Source organism: Hypomesus nipponensis, chromosome 23, assembly GCF_054491055.1.
Source record: "Hypomesus nipponensis isolate SF chromosome 23, ASM5449105v1, whole genome shotgun sequence".
Classification (NCBI taxonomy): domain Eukaryota; kingdom Metazoa; phylum Chordata; class Actinopteri; order Osmeriformes; family Osmeridae; genus Hypomesus; species Hypomesus nipponensis.
In genome coordinates, this window is record NC_140383.1 from 19964729 (window position 1) to 19980000 (window position 15272).

Here is a 15272-nt window from a genome sequence, read left to right on the forward strand (position 1 = left end):
TGGGCTTGGCCTGGCACCGACGTGCTCCAGACACAATAGATCATACTGTAGTGGACTAACACACACACACACACACACACACACACACACACACACACACACACACACACACACACACACACACACACACACACACACACACACACACACACACACACACACACACACACACACACACACACACCCCTTTCATTACCATGGTCACCAACAGCACTATCTGGCATTTGATACCTCCCCCATGACCCACTCAGAGACAAAGCCCTGGCCATCATGTCTCTGCTAGACAGACTTACACAGCACAATCGTTTAGTTACATCATACTGCTAAGGAACAAGGAAGAAAAAAAAACAATGTGCACATTTTGTATGTCATCTATTGGCCATGCTTCGTGTTTTTTGTTGTGTCTACCTTTGACCACGGTGGATTGTGCAGACTGTGCATTTGACAGCAGAGGAATCAGTCCGGCATGTATCTTTGTTCATGTTGAATGTGTAATAGGCCGTTACTGTCTTACAGCAATAAATACAAGGCAGCCAAGAACCTGCGCAAGTTTTCAAGTAAAAGAAAAACAATGGCAGTATCCACGTGTGTGTGCGTGCGTTCCTGCTGTCCAATGGGGGCCCTTGCTGATGGCACCGTCCCAATCCATTCACAAAGACCCATGCTTCTAGGCTGAGGGGCACAGAGACAAAAACACTCAAATTGTTGGTTTAAGTAAACTCATTGAGGCTCCTCAGCCAACAAGACTTTGATGTTGCAAGGCCCGGGCCCCTGATTCTGTGGGGTTGGAGGTGGGGACTGGGGCCCAGAGCGGTGCCCTGGCTGGGGCTGTGGGCCTGCCGTGCCAGGCCTGAATGCAGGAACAACGGTGGCTTGTTGTGTTTGTTTACCCTCTCACCCGACTGCCTGAACCCTGGAGATGCCGGGGTATCCGTCACCACACAGAGGCAGGGAAAGAAGCAAACACACACACACACACACACACCCAGTCAAGTGCCTTTGTCCCACAGTAACCATGTACTGGCACAGTAACAACCCCAAACTGTTGTTATGGTATCCATTTTACTGAGCAACAATCATGGGTACAGAAAATGAGCGTCAAATATCACAAGCTTTATTAGTGCGCAAATAACAGTAATCCAATCCATTCCATCAACATTCACTCACCAAAAGAAATGAACAAAATGAACACTGATGACGACCTTGTTGCGGCGTCTGAAGTGCATTGTGGGTAAAGTTCAATGATCTCATGGGATCTGTTGGTGAGCACTGTCTGTCAGATGGCCGGGTGTGGGGAGTTGGCTTGAGTCTCGTCACTGAGCTCTCAGCTCTCTCCCTTCTCTTTCCTCTGCTTTGTGGATCCTCGCCCGCCCCTTCTCCTCCCGTCACCGTTGCGCCCGATGGTCGTTACTTGGGGAAAGCGTCCGCCAAAGTGACAATGTTCTGTGCCTGCTTCAGTGATGGCATGTCTATCATACTGCCTCGGAAAGTGAACGCCCCCTGGCGAATAAAAGACGAGACAGGAGTGCAGAGGGGAGGAGGGGAGACGAAAGAAGAGGAGGGGGAGGAAGGGAGGAGAGAAGGGGGGAGAGGAGAAATGAAGACAACACTGCAGTACATCGACCGCCTTGCGAAGGAAAGTTTCTGGTAATGTCAGGCAAGAAGGACACTCAAAAGGCCCCGTCCAATAATGCTGATAAACCTCACGATTCCTGAGTAAGGGGGGGGGGGAGAGAGTAACTCGAAAAAGATCAAATTAGTTGTAGAAAATAACTTGTTACACAGAAAAACGCAAATCAATAAACGCTCTCTCCCTGCGGCGGATCATTTCATCCTTTGATGCGCATTTCAGATTTGGGCTCGCATCAAATGGTTTTACCCTGGGTCGGGAAAACGTTGAATCGTTGTGGAGCTGGGACAGGCGCTCTCGTCAATGTTGATATTTTCGATGTTCTGCTTCCCCACACCCCGGCAGAGCATTTCCCCACAGCTAGTGTTACCAGAGGATGTGTTGTCAAGCAGGGTACAAGTCAAGCTCCAGACGGACCAATGGCAAACAGTAACCGGAGGAGGGAATTATGGGAAAACAAAACGCTGTGCTGGGAGACAAAGGGACTGGTCCCGCTACATCCCCCCCAAAAATAATGGAACCTAAACACACACGCAGGCATTACAGCGTGGCGTGCTGGACGGACACACGCACGCCAACATTCGGGTTGTCCGAGGGATGGGTGAGGAGGTGTTCCCAGGGCGATGCTTAGTGCTGGCGGGCCCGCCTTGGCCTGGCAGGGCCTGGCAGAGAGAGCGGGGGGTGTGGGCAGATTGGGTATCAGTGCTACAGAGCCTCCTCAGCAGACACCCCACAGACACAAACACACACACGAGTGTATGTGCACACACACACACACACACACACACAGACACACACAGACACACAGAGAGAGAACCCAGCCATGCACTAAATTACCAACAAGGAGATTCTGTACTTAATTGGCCCCGACCCCTCCACCCCCCCAACCCCCCAGCTCCTGAGCAGACTGACAGACACACACAGTGTGTGTGTGTGTTAATGGTAATAGCGAGGAAGCAGATAGCTTACAATTGCAAGGAAGATAGACTAATGTTTGCGGACAACATGCCGTTGTGAATAAAACTGTTCAAAATAGCTGCTTTTCTGAATTTGAAATAGTTGACAGCTGCAGCAAAGTAAAAAAAAAAAAAAGAAGACCCTTTTACGCATTTGAATTCATTTGAAATATGAAAAATATTATGTATTTAATTAAGAGGGATTATGTGCAATTATGTAATTTTGAGGATACCTTTCCCTGCTGCTGATGTTCCTGGAAGGCAGCGATGAGTTCCGAGGCCCACTGCACCCTCTCCTTGCTGGGGGAGAACTCTTCCTGGACCACCCCCACCTGGCCTGGGTGGATCACCTGCTTCCCTGCAACCACCAGGGGAGAAATAGTCACACACACACACACACACAGGACAGGAGAGGACATTGTTCTTTGTCGGCCCTGTTCTTTTCACGAAGAAAAAAAAAATCCATGAAATAAATACAGCTTCCTTAATGTTTTTTTTTTTTTTTTTTTTAAAGGTCTATTGTCACACAGACACGCAAGCTTGTGCAAACAAGCGACCTCAGCACAGGCACACCGCCTTACCTACTTAATAATGTGCAAGTGTGCAGCTGAGTGGCAGATGGTAATTGTGGAAAGATTATGCAGCGACAATCAGCTCAATCTGTCATACTTAGGCCAAAACATTTAACACAAATGATCAAGATGTCAATATTTCATTTCCATTTCATTGGGCCATTTCACAATATCTTACAGGTAAACACCGTTTTGTGTCGTAAAGAGGAAGGGGAGGATCTGGCGTGCGAGACCAATATAGCGTTTATTCTGGCCAGCAGGCTCTGTTTGTTCTGCTTTTCTGATGGAGGTTTCTTTAGGTGGAGCGCTCTGATATGTCTGTGCATGTGCATGTGCGTTGGTCGAGGCCGTCAGGGAAAGTCTTGTGCTACAGGCAGGGTTACAGGATGCTATGCATCATGGGACTTGTCATGTGACGCAGAGCTGGGTCCTTTAGAAGCTGTGCTAAAGCCCTGGAACCAGCTACACGCTTAGTTGCACTTCAATCTGACACACACGCACACACATACCCAAACACACACACACACCACTTATACCGTATACTCATAAACGCACACACACGTGCTTTCAAACTAACACAAACAAAAACATTAACAGACTTCGAACGCACATACCGTAAAAAAAAAAAAAAAAAACATTAACACTCCAACCCTGTATGTCCCCCGAATCCCAGACCAGCGCTGCCAATCTCCTGCCTGAACCAGGAGCTGCGGCGACACAGAGACCCTCGCTCCTCCGAGGGGCGCTGGGACACTGGGCTCGCAACGCCGCCGACCTGATCCTGTGTGCGCTTGCAAGGGATCTGTGGCGATAAAGTTGAAGGTTTTTTCGAAAGCGCAAAGCTGACGAGAACAGCGCTGGCGGTGGCGTCGGGCCAGCTGGTGTCGTCACCTCAGGGATTAGTCTTTCGTCTCCGGCAACAAACCCCTGGAGGTGGAGCAGAGCGGGCAGCGCAGAGAGAGAAGCCTCTCCCTCTTCACGTTTCCCTCTCCCCACCCCAGTTAACCTCCCCGAAACTCTGGAGGAGGGCACTCGTGTTAACCATTTGGACTCGAGACTTAATGAAATATGGAAATGCTGTCCTGCAAAATCAAAGGATTGAGCAAATTTTGCGAGGGCTGTTTTTTGTAACACGCAGAGTGACAGCGATGCGGAAATATCCTCTAATTGTTTTAGTCGCAACACGATCGTGTCAGTTCTTCTCAAAGGTGTGAGTGTTGGGACTATGGTACTGTTCTGTCGGCAGGCTCAGGGCAAGCGTGTGTGTGTGTGTGTGTGTGTGTGTGTTTGAGTTAAGCGAGAGAGGAGTGCTCTAGGTGTAGATTCCCTTAGGGCCGCCATGTTGGCTAAACACCTTAAAGAGGAGTCCCTGCCCCTTTTCTGAGGGGTGTGTGTGTGTGTGTGTGTGCCTGAAGGGTAACAACAACAACAGCGTGCCCCTTCCCCTCCTCTACCACCTGCTCCTGTGCTGCCGGGGCTGAAGACTGGGGTGTTTGTGTTTGTCACTCTGCCACACATTCAGACAGGGCAGGGTTAAATCTCAGAGAGGTGTGTGTGTGTGTGTGTGTGCGTGAGATGACAGGAGAGTGACAGAGCACACAGACTGATGAGGTGACTCAGGTCCCCTCACTCACAAGCCATTGGTTCTCCCAAAACGCATCATCCATGCCCTCCAGCCAATCCCAGGCTGCCATGTGGTGCCGGCTGCTCATTGGAGGATTGCTACTTAGCAAAGTGTTTGCAGGCGAATGATGGACCGGGGCCCAGGAACGATGGGGATAGAGGGCCTACGGAAGGAGAGAATTCTCTCCTCTTTATTATTCTCTCCGTTTCTCGGCAAAGTCCAGTTGAACCGAGATTTGGCCAACAGAGTCACCAAAACAGACAAGTGACCGAGATCCAACTCATTTAACTCGACTTCGAATAGCTGAAAAAAACACAATCGTTTATGAATCATGTATAAATATCAACAAATACGTCGATTTAAAACAACAAAGCTTCAGCTTCACAAACACCGGGCCGGGCATAATTCTAGACCATACCCATCAACCCAACCCTGAAAAACAGGATTCAAACACTCTTGTTGTGGGTCTTGTACACTCCCAGGGTTGAATACAGCACAGGTACAACTTTGGGGGCTAGGGTGTCACTAATCCACAACCTACAAACAGACTCTTACATGTGCTATTATTTGCATCCAAATTCTGAAATAAATATTATAAGGCCTTTACACAAATGTATATCATTTCTCTATGTATTTATACTATTTGACAATCACTATTATTGCTGGGAAGGTTTATATTCAAACTCAGTTGCAAGTCGGTCATTTTTTCAGCAAAGATTAAACCTGGATGAAGTTTCTGTTAAAGGGGAGGTCTACCACAGGAGCTAACAGGGAGCCCACATGCAAACCCCTACATGGCCACAGGGGCGTACACGTAAAACCCACGGGTCCAAATATTTCTACCGACACGCAAATAAACGCAAACGTGCGCACAATCACACGCGCGCATACACACACGCGCGCGCATACACACACACGCTCACGTGCCCGTACACACCCGCCTACCTCATGGCTCTGTAGTACGCAGCAGTCTGAGTGTGTGTGTGTGTGTGTGTTGTGCTCTCCGTCGAGTCGCGGGCGACCAGTGGTGTCAGACAAGGTCAGGAGAATGAGGCCGCTGTGTGTGTCTCTCCACAGTGGAAACACCCGTCACTGGGATCCATACTACAACCGCGTGGAAGCGGACGGGCCAATGTGTGTGTGTGTGTGTGTACATTTGAGAAAATCCACTACCATCAACCCCACCTGGCTCTGGTGCTTTGCTGAGCAGCAGCATGGGGAGTCTGTTTATGTGTGTGTGTCAGTGTGTGAGTGTGTGTGAGTTGTATCAGAGCAACATGGGGCGTCTACTCATGGACTACTGACTTAGCAAATAAAAAACAAATGGCAAGCGATTTATGCGTTGCCTTTCCTTGCAGTGTGAAATCCCACCGATGTACTTGAAGTTAATGCTGCTTCCTTCAGCGAGAAATCTTGTACAGTCACACACACACAACACAGACACACACAAACAACACTTAATGGATACAGTGTATTAACAACTCTACATTTGTTTCCAAATTGACGCTACGGGGGGGAGAATAAGACAGGCTACGTTGTGTGTGTGTGTTTGTCACTGTTGTCCTCGCGGGTGACTCGTCCGGACAGCGGCCCTAGCCCCGGTAAGCCCATGTTGTACCCGTTCTGACTGGGACACTCAACTATGGAGGGAGACCTGCTGCATGGTGCTGAGCAGTGGAACAGGCTGTCCTGCCCCCTGTTGACTCACACACACACACACACACACACACACACACACACACACACACACACACGGGGGTTCTGAATGCGTTGCTTGGCTACCGGCGCTACACACTGAGCGCCGTTATGCTCGAAACTAATGCCCCAGTCTACGCGCTCTCTCTCTCTCTCTCTCTCTCTCTCTCTCTCTTTCTGTCTCTCTCTCTCTCTCTCTCTCTCTCTCTCTCTCTCTCTGTGTCTCTCTCTGTCTCTCTCTCACACACAAACACTCGGTTTTCTGAAATTACAGACATTTAGTTCTTCTCGCATGGTGGAAAGAGCAGAAATGTCGTAATCACCGGCGACATTTAGTGAGTGACTAACAGCAGCATTTCAACACGGCGGAAATTGCACCACTGAGGGAGAAGGAGACATCGCAGTCTGCCACCAACCAACTAGCAACAATACCAGCTAACGCTCTATCCTGAGTGACATCAAGTGAAGCGAAGAAAAAAAACACTTCTCGAGAGTGGAACGGCCCAGGAAGCACCCGGTAACTTCTCTCGCCCTCTTTTTTTTCTCCTCTCTTCCTCTCGCTCGCCTCTTGTAAGCCCATTTACAAACTGCCGGCCAGTTGGCCAGCCGCGCCCGACGGCCCCGCCACCTAACCACCAGTGTGCCAGCCAGGTATAGCAGGCAGAGGGCTGGTACCTGTGAAGCCCATGAGGGCACCCTCCCTGGCCTGGCGTCGGAGGCCCTCCGTGTTCCTGTAGTCGATGTAGACCAGGTCGATGGCCTGGAGGCCGAAGGCCTTGGTGGTCACCACCACCTTCTGACGGGCATACAGCAGCTCCCTGGCATCCTCCGTCCGGCTGGCGCCTGGATACACACACACACACTCTAGGGTAGCAGGCCGAGGGGTTGGGGTGGGGTGAGTAGGTTCAATTCGGATGGCAAAGTGGAGAGAGGAGTTGGTGGAGGGCTGAGGCGGAAGAGGAGGAGGTCGGGATGGGGAGAGGAGAGAAAGGGAGGAGAGGGAGGAGGACGTTCGCACGAGGGGAGGAGAGGGACGAGGCCAGGATGAGGGGAGGAGGGAGGAGGCTAGGATGGGGAGAGGAGGAGGTTAGGCCGAGGAGAGGAGAGAAAGAGAGGAGGGACGAGGGGAGGAATGGGAGGAGGCTAGGATGAGGAGATAAACAGAGGGGCGAGAAGGTAAGGATGAGGGGCAGGAGAGGGAGGAGCAGGGAGGAGGTTCGGATGGGGAATGGAGAGAGAGGAGGAAGTAAGTAAGGATGAGGGGATGAGATGGAGGAGGAGGAGGGAGGAGGCTAGGATAAAGGAAGGAGAGGGAGCAGGAGGGAGGAGGAGGTTTGGATGAACGGAGGGGAGAGAGAGTTTGAAGGGGAGACAGAGAAAGGGGGAGAGAGAGATAGAGAGAGGTGACAGAGTACCTATACTGGCGCAGAAGTCGTCCGACCCAAACACGACGCCATCATGATGGAGACCGGCGCTAGGGGCAAGCCGCCGAACCTCCTCACACACGTCCTGAGGCACACACAGTGACAGAAGAGTGTGTGTGGGTGTGTGCGTGTGTATTGGAGAGAGCTGTGCATCTTGGCAGCTGGTCAACTCACCTAATAAAACAGTTTGTGTGTCCCTTCTGCTATTTTGCCTAAACCTCACATCTCTACATGCTAAAGTGGCATAGCCTTCACACACACACACACACACACACACCCACACACACTCACATCCACACACACACACGGTGCTACAGCTGGAGACGTCTCCTCAGTCTGTGTGCCTGGCCGGAGCAGAACACCTCCAGCAGAATGTACTCGAAAGCTTCTGGAATGTCATCGTACCCTCATTGTAAGGGGAACCAACCAATCAGAATGCGTCTTGGTCTTTTGTCTGCTTGCACATGAATGTCACCTCTCACTGTGACACAGCGATTTTCCCTGCCCAGGCCCTGGTCTTCAGACAGGGGTAAAGACGCACGAGGTTCTCTCAAGAAAACACGCACACTAGCACACACAAACACACACACAATGCTACGACCCCAGAAGAAGAAAAAAGAGAAAGCAGAGAGGATAGTGTGTGTGTATGTGAGTGTGTGTCGCACACACCCCCATCCCCAAAACTGTGCCCTCTCCCTCACAAAGCTGAAGGTCACTCTGCCAGAGAAGCAGACCTGCTTTGAAGCCGGACAAAATACGATTTATTTCTGACAACTTGATCACATTCAAAACGGACTAATTAAAATAATGTCTAGGATGGAGAAACAGCCATTTCTGGTCAGAGCCAAAAAGAGGCTTGTTCTGTTGAAAAAGACAGCTCACACTCTTTGAAACCTCCGTTCACTTTGGGACGCTGGCCCTCGCTTTAATCTCAATTCAACAAAGTCTCGACGGCAAAACGTCTTACGCGAGTCGTTTCTGAGGTTTGTTTTTGTCGTTTTTTTACCTTAAAATTGAGCAAGCCCAGAGCGGTTTCCACAAAGGTGAGCAGGCGAATAGGCTCTGTCAGCGAGCGTCCTTTCAAGTGGCGCTGAAACCTGTCAACAAACTGAACACACACGGACACACACACACTCATTAATTATGACCACTGGATATCTGAAAAGGAAAAAATACACACCACGGTATTTCCATTATTTAAATTCCCTCATGTTGTTCCTCAAAAACACAAAGTGTGTTTGCTGAACTTCAAAACAGTTCCTCGATATTGAACTATGGTTAATGCCGCAAACAATAAAAAGTATACCGGTTTTCAATGAAAACATCATGAATTAAAAATACTATTTGGCTTACCTTTCATAATGCAGAAAAAAAACATTAATAAATATTACAGTTTAGCAGGGACGGTGTGTAATAATATATACAATATATGGCTCTCCAGTTGTCAAGAGCAGCTAGCCTTGGATTCACACTGTAGAGAACAATGAACGATTCAATCAAACTTGATTTAAAAAACCCAGAGTCCAGATACAGAATGAAGACAAAACGACGTACAGAATAAAAACAAGCAAACACAATAAAGCAGTCACCATGACTGTGTCTAATAGCAACATATGTTGTGGCATAGAACACGGAAAATATGGGCCAGTAATGTACATCAGTCCCATAGACCACAGACACTATGGCTGGCATATTTAGAATGCTGGCCCTGTTCAGAGCTGCTATATTAAACCGTTTGTGTCAAAGTGAATTTGTAGCCGTGTAAAATATTCAGGATTACACCCATGTTAGACGACAGTCCTTGCATTTGTTGTCCTGCAGGCGGGGGAGAGAGAGGGAGGGTGGGCGTACGGGGGAGGTATTGTATACACATCGACATCACTCTGCCATTTTGATATCACGAAGAACGAACAACGTTGAGAGACAGAGGAGAGAACGAGGAGGGGAGGAAGAAGGAGAGGGGCCACGACTATGCTCCGTTATCGCTAGGGTTCCCCTGCCTCTGATGTCTACAGGTCTGTGTGCTCACAGAGAGGAACACGCAAGTACACACGCTGCACCGGGTCCCCTGAAACACACACATACACACACACATATACATATACAAAGCACCCAAAAAAAAAAAAAAAAGATTTGGCGTCTTTGGGAGTTTTTCCCTTTTTTCCATTGAAGTGCTTTTCAGCTTTTGCGCCGACCCTCTGAAGAAGAGAACAGGGAGATTGGAGCAACAATCCCAGTTTGATATGACACTCTGCTGAGGCCTTTATTCCACATGCTTCCTGCTAATATTCCAAGCTCACCTAAGAAGGGCTTTAAAACCAAGTTTTCCCCTCTTTGAAGACCAAAGCATTCCAATTTTTTCCAACAGACCAGTTCACAGCTAGCCCTGGACTGCCAGTGGGGTAGCCAAAATTCCAAAATCTATCATCTGGAAACACACAAAAGCTCTCCCTCCAACAGATATTTTCTTTCAAAGCCGGTCCCCCCCCCCCCCCAAAAAAAAGGAACTGGGAGAGGGAGAGTGGAGGAGAAAAGCGCAGAGTTGAAACTCCATGTCCCTCCTTCCTTCTCTTTCTCCCTCTTTCGTTCTCTCTCTTTCATACAGATAAAAAAAAAATAACCCCAGGTAAAAGCGGTGCTAACGAAACACAAAAAATATCCCCCCGCCTCACGCTCACTCACACACACTTGTTCTCCAAACTCAAAGAGTAGGCCTTCATTGAAGGATTTCGAAAATAGGGGCAATTTTAATCATCTCCCCATTCAATCTCAGTTGGATAAATCATATCTGAGAGATTTGCATAAATACAAACCATCAAAGACGTTTCATCTTCAAAGAGGTTTGGGGACCCAATAGGCTTTGTACTGTAATCATCAGAGGTCAGCGCCCTGCAGGAGAGAGGCTGCTATGGCAACATAAAAACTAACGCCAGGGGCTTAGCCCAGTCTCCCCCAAACTCTCACCCCTCCTCCCTGACACAAAAAAGGGGGGAGAGAAAGAGAGTGAGGAAAGAGAGTAAAAGGTAAAAAGAGAAAAAGAGCAGTGAGAGAGAGAGAGGGAGAGAGAGAGAGAGAGAATATGGGAAGTGAGGGCGTTAGCTACAACATTATCAGATGGATCCTTCAAGCTTCATCACAGAATGCCATTTGCAGCACGGAGACAGATAGTGTACAGATACGGCTCATTGTGTGCAAGAAGAGCCCACTAGATAATATACCCAGGCCCCCCCTCCCCCCCCCACACACACACACAAAAACACACACACAAACACACACACATACTAACACACACACACACACACTATACAAACGTCCTTACCAGGTTCCTGGAATGATTGGGCTATTTGGCATGGCAGTGAATGAAAACAAATGACAGGTCCCCTTCAACCCCCACAGCTGAACAGGCCGAGTGTGCTTGATTACATGTTTGTACCGTTTGGTGTATGTACCCCCCCCCACCCCAACCTCTCCACACACACACACACACACACACACACACACTCCACCCAACCTCAATATATCCCACACTTAGCCCAGGCTAAAGACTGACCAGAGCCTAATGCAGGGTGCTTTCGCCCATTGTGGCTCGATTGCACAGACACGGCCCCTACTCACTCGTCAATGGCTCCTATAGGGCTCTTCCAAGACACCTCTGTACAAGAGGGGTGGAAGGCATTCAGACACCTCCACTCTCCACTTAGGGCCACTAACCAGCCACTCGCAGCCCCTCCCCTCGAGCTCCAGTCCGCCCACACGGCCTGGGCCAGGAGGAGAGAGAGAGAGAGAGAGAGAGAGAGAGAGAGAGAGAGAGAGAGAGAGAGAGAGAGAGAGAGAGAGAGAGAGAGAGAGAGAGAGAGAGAGAGAGAGAGAGACAGAGAGAGAGAGAGAGAGAGAGAGAGAGAGAGAGACAGAGAGAGAGAGAGAGAGAGAGAGACAGAGAGAGAGAGAGAGAGAGAGAGAGAGAGAGAGAGAGAGAGAGAGGGTGCCAGAAAGCCTCGACCAGAGCGGGACAAGTTTCAATTAAATGTCTTCAAAAGGGGCCCAGATTAAATGTTTCCGGCCTGCTGAAGTGTTCATTTCACAGAGGGGGGAAGCGGAGAAAAGGAAAAAGGGGGATGAGGGGAGGCGGGAGGAGGACAAGGGTGGGGACGGACGGAGGGAGGGAGGGAGGGCGGAGGAGAGGGGGGGCCCTGGGGATGTGATTCTTTTCAGTAGCCCCCCCCCCTCACCACCCCCACCACACCCCGCCCCCATTGCACACACACCACCGCCAAAATACTTGCGTCGGCGAAGAATGGCCGAGACTCGTGAATGTGTGCGAGGATTGTCTGGGCACAAAAGCTGGAGTTCTGCCTGTTAAGACCCTGTAAGGGCTGTCAGTCGAGGGGGAGGGGGGGGGGAAGGGGGGAAGGGGGCAGGGGCAGAGGGGGCAGGGCCGGGCCGAAGGCCAGCACACAAAGGGGAACAAGCACGTCCATCTTTTACTAAGCCATCAACACGGAGGATCCAGTGTGCTTATGTCAATAAAGGAGGGGGAAGGTAAACAAGAGAAGGATTTACAGCCCAGCCTTACGAGGCAGAGGAGAATCATCCGTCACATACTAGAACAGAAAACAGCCACACTCGCACACATGCTAACCTACAGACACACATACTTACGCATACTTACAAAGGATCACCATCAAAATAGAGCTAACTTGGCAAAATCGAAGTCAAAGTTTCCGTATTACTATTCATCTCTCTAATGTTCTGGACAGCTTGTTCACCTATAGTAACGGGTCAGTACTCCAGTACCGGGTCAGTGTCTGGTCAGTCCCGGGTCAGTAACTGGTCCGTCCCTGGTTAGGACCGGGTCAGTACCGGGTAAGTACTGGGTCAGTACCAGGTCAGTACCAGGTCAGTATCGGGTCAGTACCAGGTCAGTACCAGGTCAGTACCAGGTCAGTATCGGGTCAGTACCGGGTCAGTACTGGGTCAGTACCGGGTAAGTACCTGGCCACTACTGGGTCAGTACCGAGTCAGTACCTGGTTAGTAAATGCTTGACTTAGCAGTACATCAGTGATTTTCAGTGACTGCTAAACCGCAGGCCATACAAACCACAAGGTGCTTGTTCTTCCGTGTGTGTGTGTGTGGGTGGGGGGTTAAATTCACTGACATATTTTCATTGGTAAATGTCATACTGTATAGCTGTTAAGTCTAAATGTGTGGGGTTAGCTGGCCCATTAACTGTATACAAAAACAACCCCTCCCCTAAGAAAAACATGTTTTGAAGGGAGGAAGGGAAGAAAGGAGGTGTAGGATGGAAGACGGACGGGGGGGAAGAGAATCTGGGAACACCTGTCGGCAATTACACTGGGAAGAAAGCAAGCCAGCAGGAAATAGACGTGTTCTAATTAAAACCACTAGTTAAAGACGTCCTGCTCTTGGCCTCTATACCCTGGCTACGTGTGTGTGTGTGTGCGCGCTAGCTGTTTGTGTGTGTGTCTGTGGGAGGGAAAGAGGGAGAAAAAGAGAAAGAGAGAGAGAGAGAGAGAGAGAGAGGGGAAGAAAGAGAGAGAGAGATAGAGAGAGGGAGAGAGAGGCAGAGAGAGAGAGAGAGAGAGAGAGAGAGGGACGGAAGGAAGGAGAGTAGGCGAGAAAGAGAGACCTCCCTCCTTTGGGGACTCCCTCGCTCTTTTCCGCCCTCTCCCATGCCTTGCATGTGTGCGTGTGAGTGTGGGGGGGCGGGACCCAGGGCCAGAGTGACAGACAGCCTGGCTCCTCCCCCTCAGTGACACATATGGATATGATCAGAACAGCAGACCATTAATGATACTGTCTCCCGACCAGACACACAGGAGGTCTGTTGTGCGCTGTTTTATAGGGAGCCAGAGGGATGGGCACACACAGACGCACACACACACACAACACGCTGCATAAACACACACACAAGCAGAGTTTGGTGATCAAACCAGACAGTAGGTATCCAAATCGAAACTTTCAATCTTAAACCTACATTATTATGCCGCGTTGAGCTTGTGCTGACCAATTTCAGACCAACATGAGTTACTACCTCTGTTACAGTTGTAGTGAAGTTTGCAGTTAGCGGTCCATACCCAGGCTGGCCATGACAAGACCATTTTTAAAGCCTTCTCCAGTGTCCCATATACCCCCCCCCCCCCCCCCCCCCGCAGATAGAGGTGATCATGTGACCATGGCGGCGCACTCCCACCAGACCAGACGCCCTTGGAAGTCCAACGACTATCTCCCCAGAACCGCTGCTCCATTCTGCTGAGCGCCAGCCAAGAGAAACAGCGCTCCCCCCCTCCCCTCTCCCCCCCCCCCCCCCCCTCCCCTCCCCCCCCCCCCCCCCCAAGGCCCTGCCACAAGGATCGTTTCCCAGCTTCACCGGGGGAAATGGGTTAAAAAGTTTGTTATTACTGCTTTGAAGAAGCCCCCGCGGTCTCCCCTTACAGCCCGGGCCCTGAGTAACCGAAAGAAGACAGCCGGGCTCTCGGGAGGAGCGGGGGAGTCCGAAAATATGCGGAATAAAACGAAAAAGAAGAAAACCGCCCCCCCCCCCCCCCCCCCCGCGCAGAATGTCATGGATATTTTTGAGCGTTTCTCAATTTCCGCGCGTCACGCGGCGGGGCCGGGAGACGAGCTGCTCCGGAAGACGAGGTGGGATGCAGGGGGGGGGGGGGAGCCCGTTTGGGCTCGTCACGCCGCGCGGGACGGCGTCGATTCATCGTCGCATGAGCGACGCACACAGAGACACGCGCGCACAGACACACGCACAGAGTCACTCACCCAGCGCACCTCCCCGGCGTCCTCCACCTTGGGCAGCATGAGGGCCGGGGGGAGGAGAGGAGCCTGCAGCAACGCCTCCAGGTCGGCCTCGGCCAGGCCGCTGGACACCGAGTTCACCCTCACGCACTTCTCGGTCCGGCCGAGGTCCAGCTCCCGCAGCATCCTGGGGATGGTTTCCCGGGCCTCGCCCTGGAACACAACAGCAACACCTTCACGGGAAGCCCTGTTGGGGATTCTCTGGACCCTCCGCTGAGGTGATGGCCGGTGCGAGACGGAGCAAAGCGTTGAGTAGGAAACGCTGTTCACGACGTGGAGAAAACCGCCGGCTAAACCTGTTCTCTAAAAGCCTCCTAAACTCGAGTTCTACCGCGATGATGCCTCGGAGAATGCTGTGAGAACGTATTGATCTCTCTCCGCTTTCACTCACGCTCGCCTCGCCCGTTTACCTCGGAGCCCCGCAATCTTGCTGTTGTGAAGCTGTATCTGCTGATGAAATCTGCGTTTCACGACAGGATTGTACTTGATGATGTCGGCAAAGACTACTTGCGATATCGGGTACATCGGTCTGAATCAATGTACCA

The 15272-nt window shown here is 50.6% G+C and overlaps 1 protein-coding gene across 3 annotated transcripts in view; it reads right to left on the bottom strand.

Moving 5' to 3' along the window:
* Positions 1-1092: 1092 nt before the first annotated feature.
* clybl (citrate lyase beta like) overlaps positions 1093-15272 on the bottom strand; it is a 56872-nt gene continuing 42692 nt past the window's right edge. The window contains exons 3-8 of one of the 3 annotated variants that reach the window (XM_084689289.1): positions 14692-14880; positions 8908-9009; positions 7893-7986; positions 7153-7320; positions 2820-2944; positions 1093-1500 (exon numbers count right to left, since the gene is read on the bottom strand). In XM_084689289.1, coding sequence (XP_084545415.1) covers positions 1408-1500; positions 2820-2944; positions 7153-7320; positions 7893-7986; positions 8908-9009; positions 14692-14880 — 771 coding nt within the window. In that variant the 3' untranslated portion in view covers positions 1093-1407. The remainder of the gene's footprint in view (positions 1501-2819; positions 2945-7152; positions 7321-7892; positions 7987-8907; positions 9010-14691; positions 14881-15272) is intronic. The other 2 variants (XM_084689291.1, XM_084689290.1) reach the window with 2 other exon arrangements.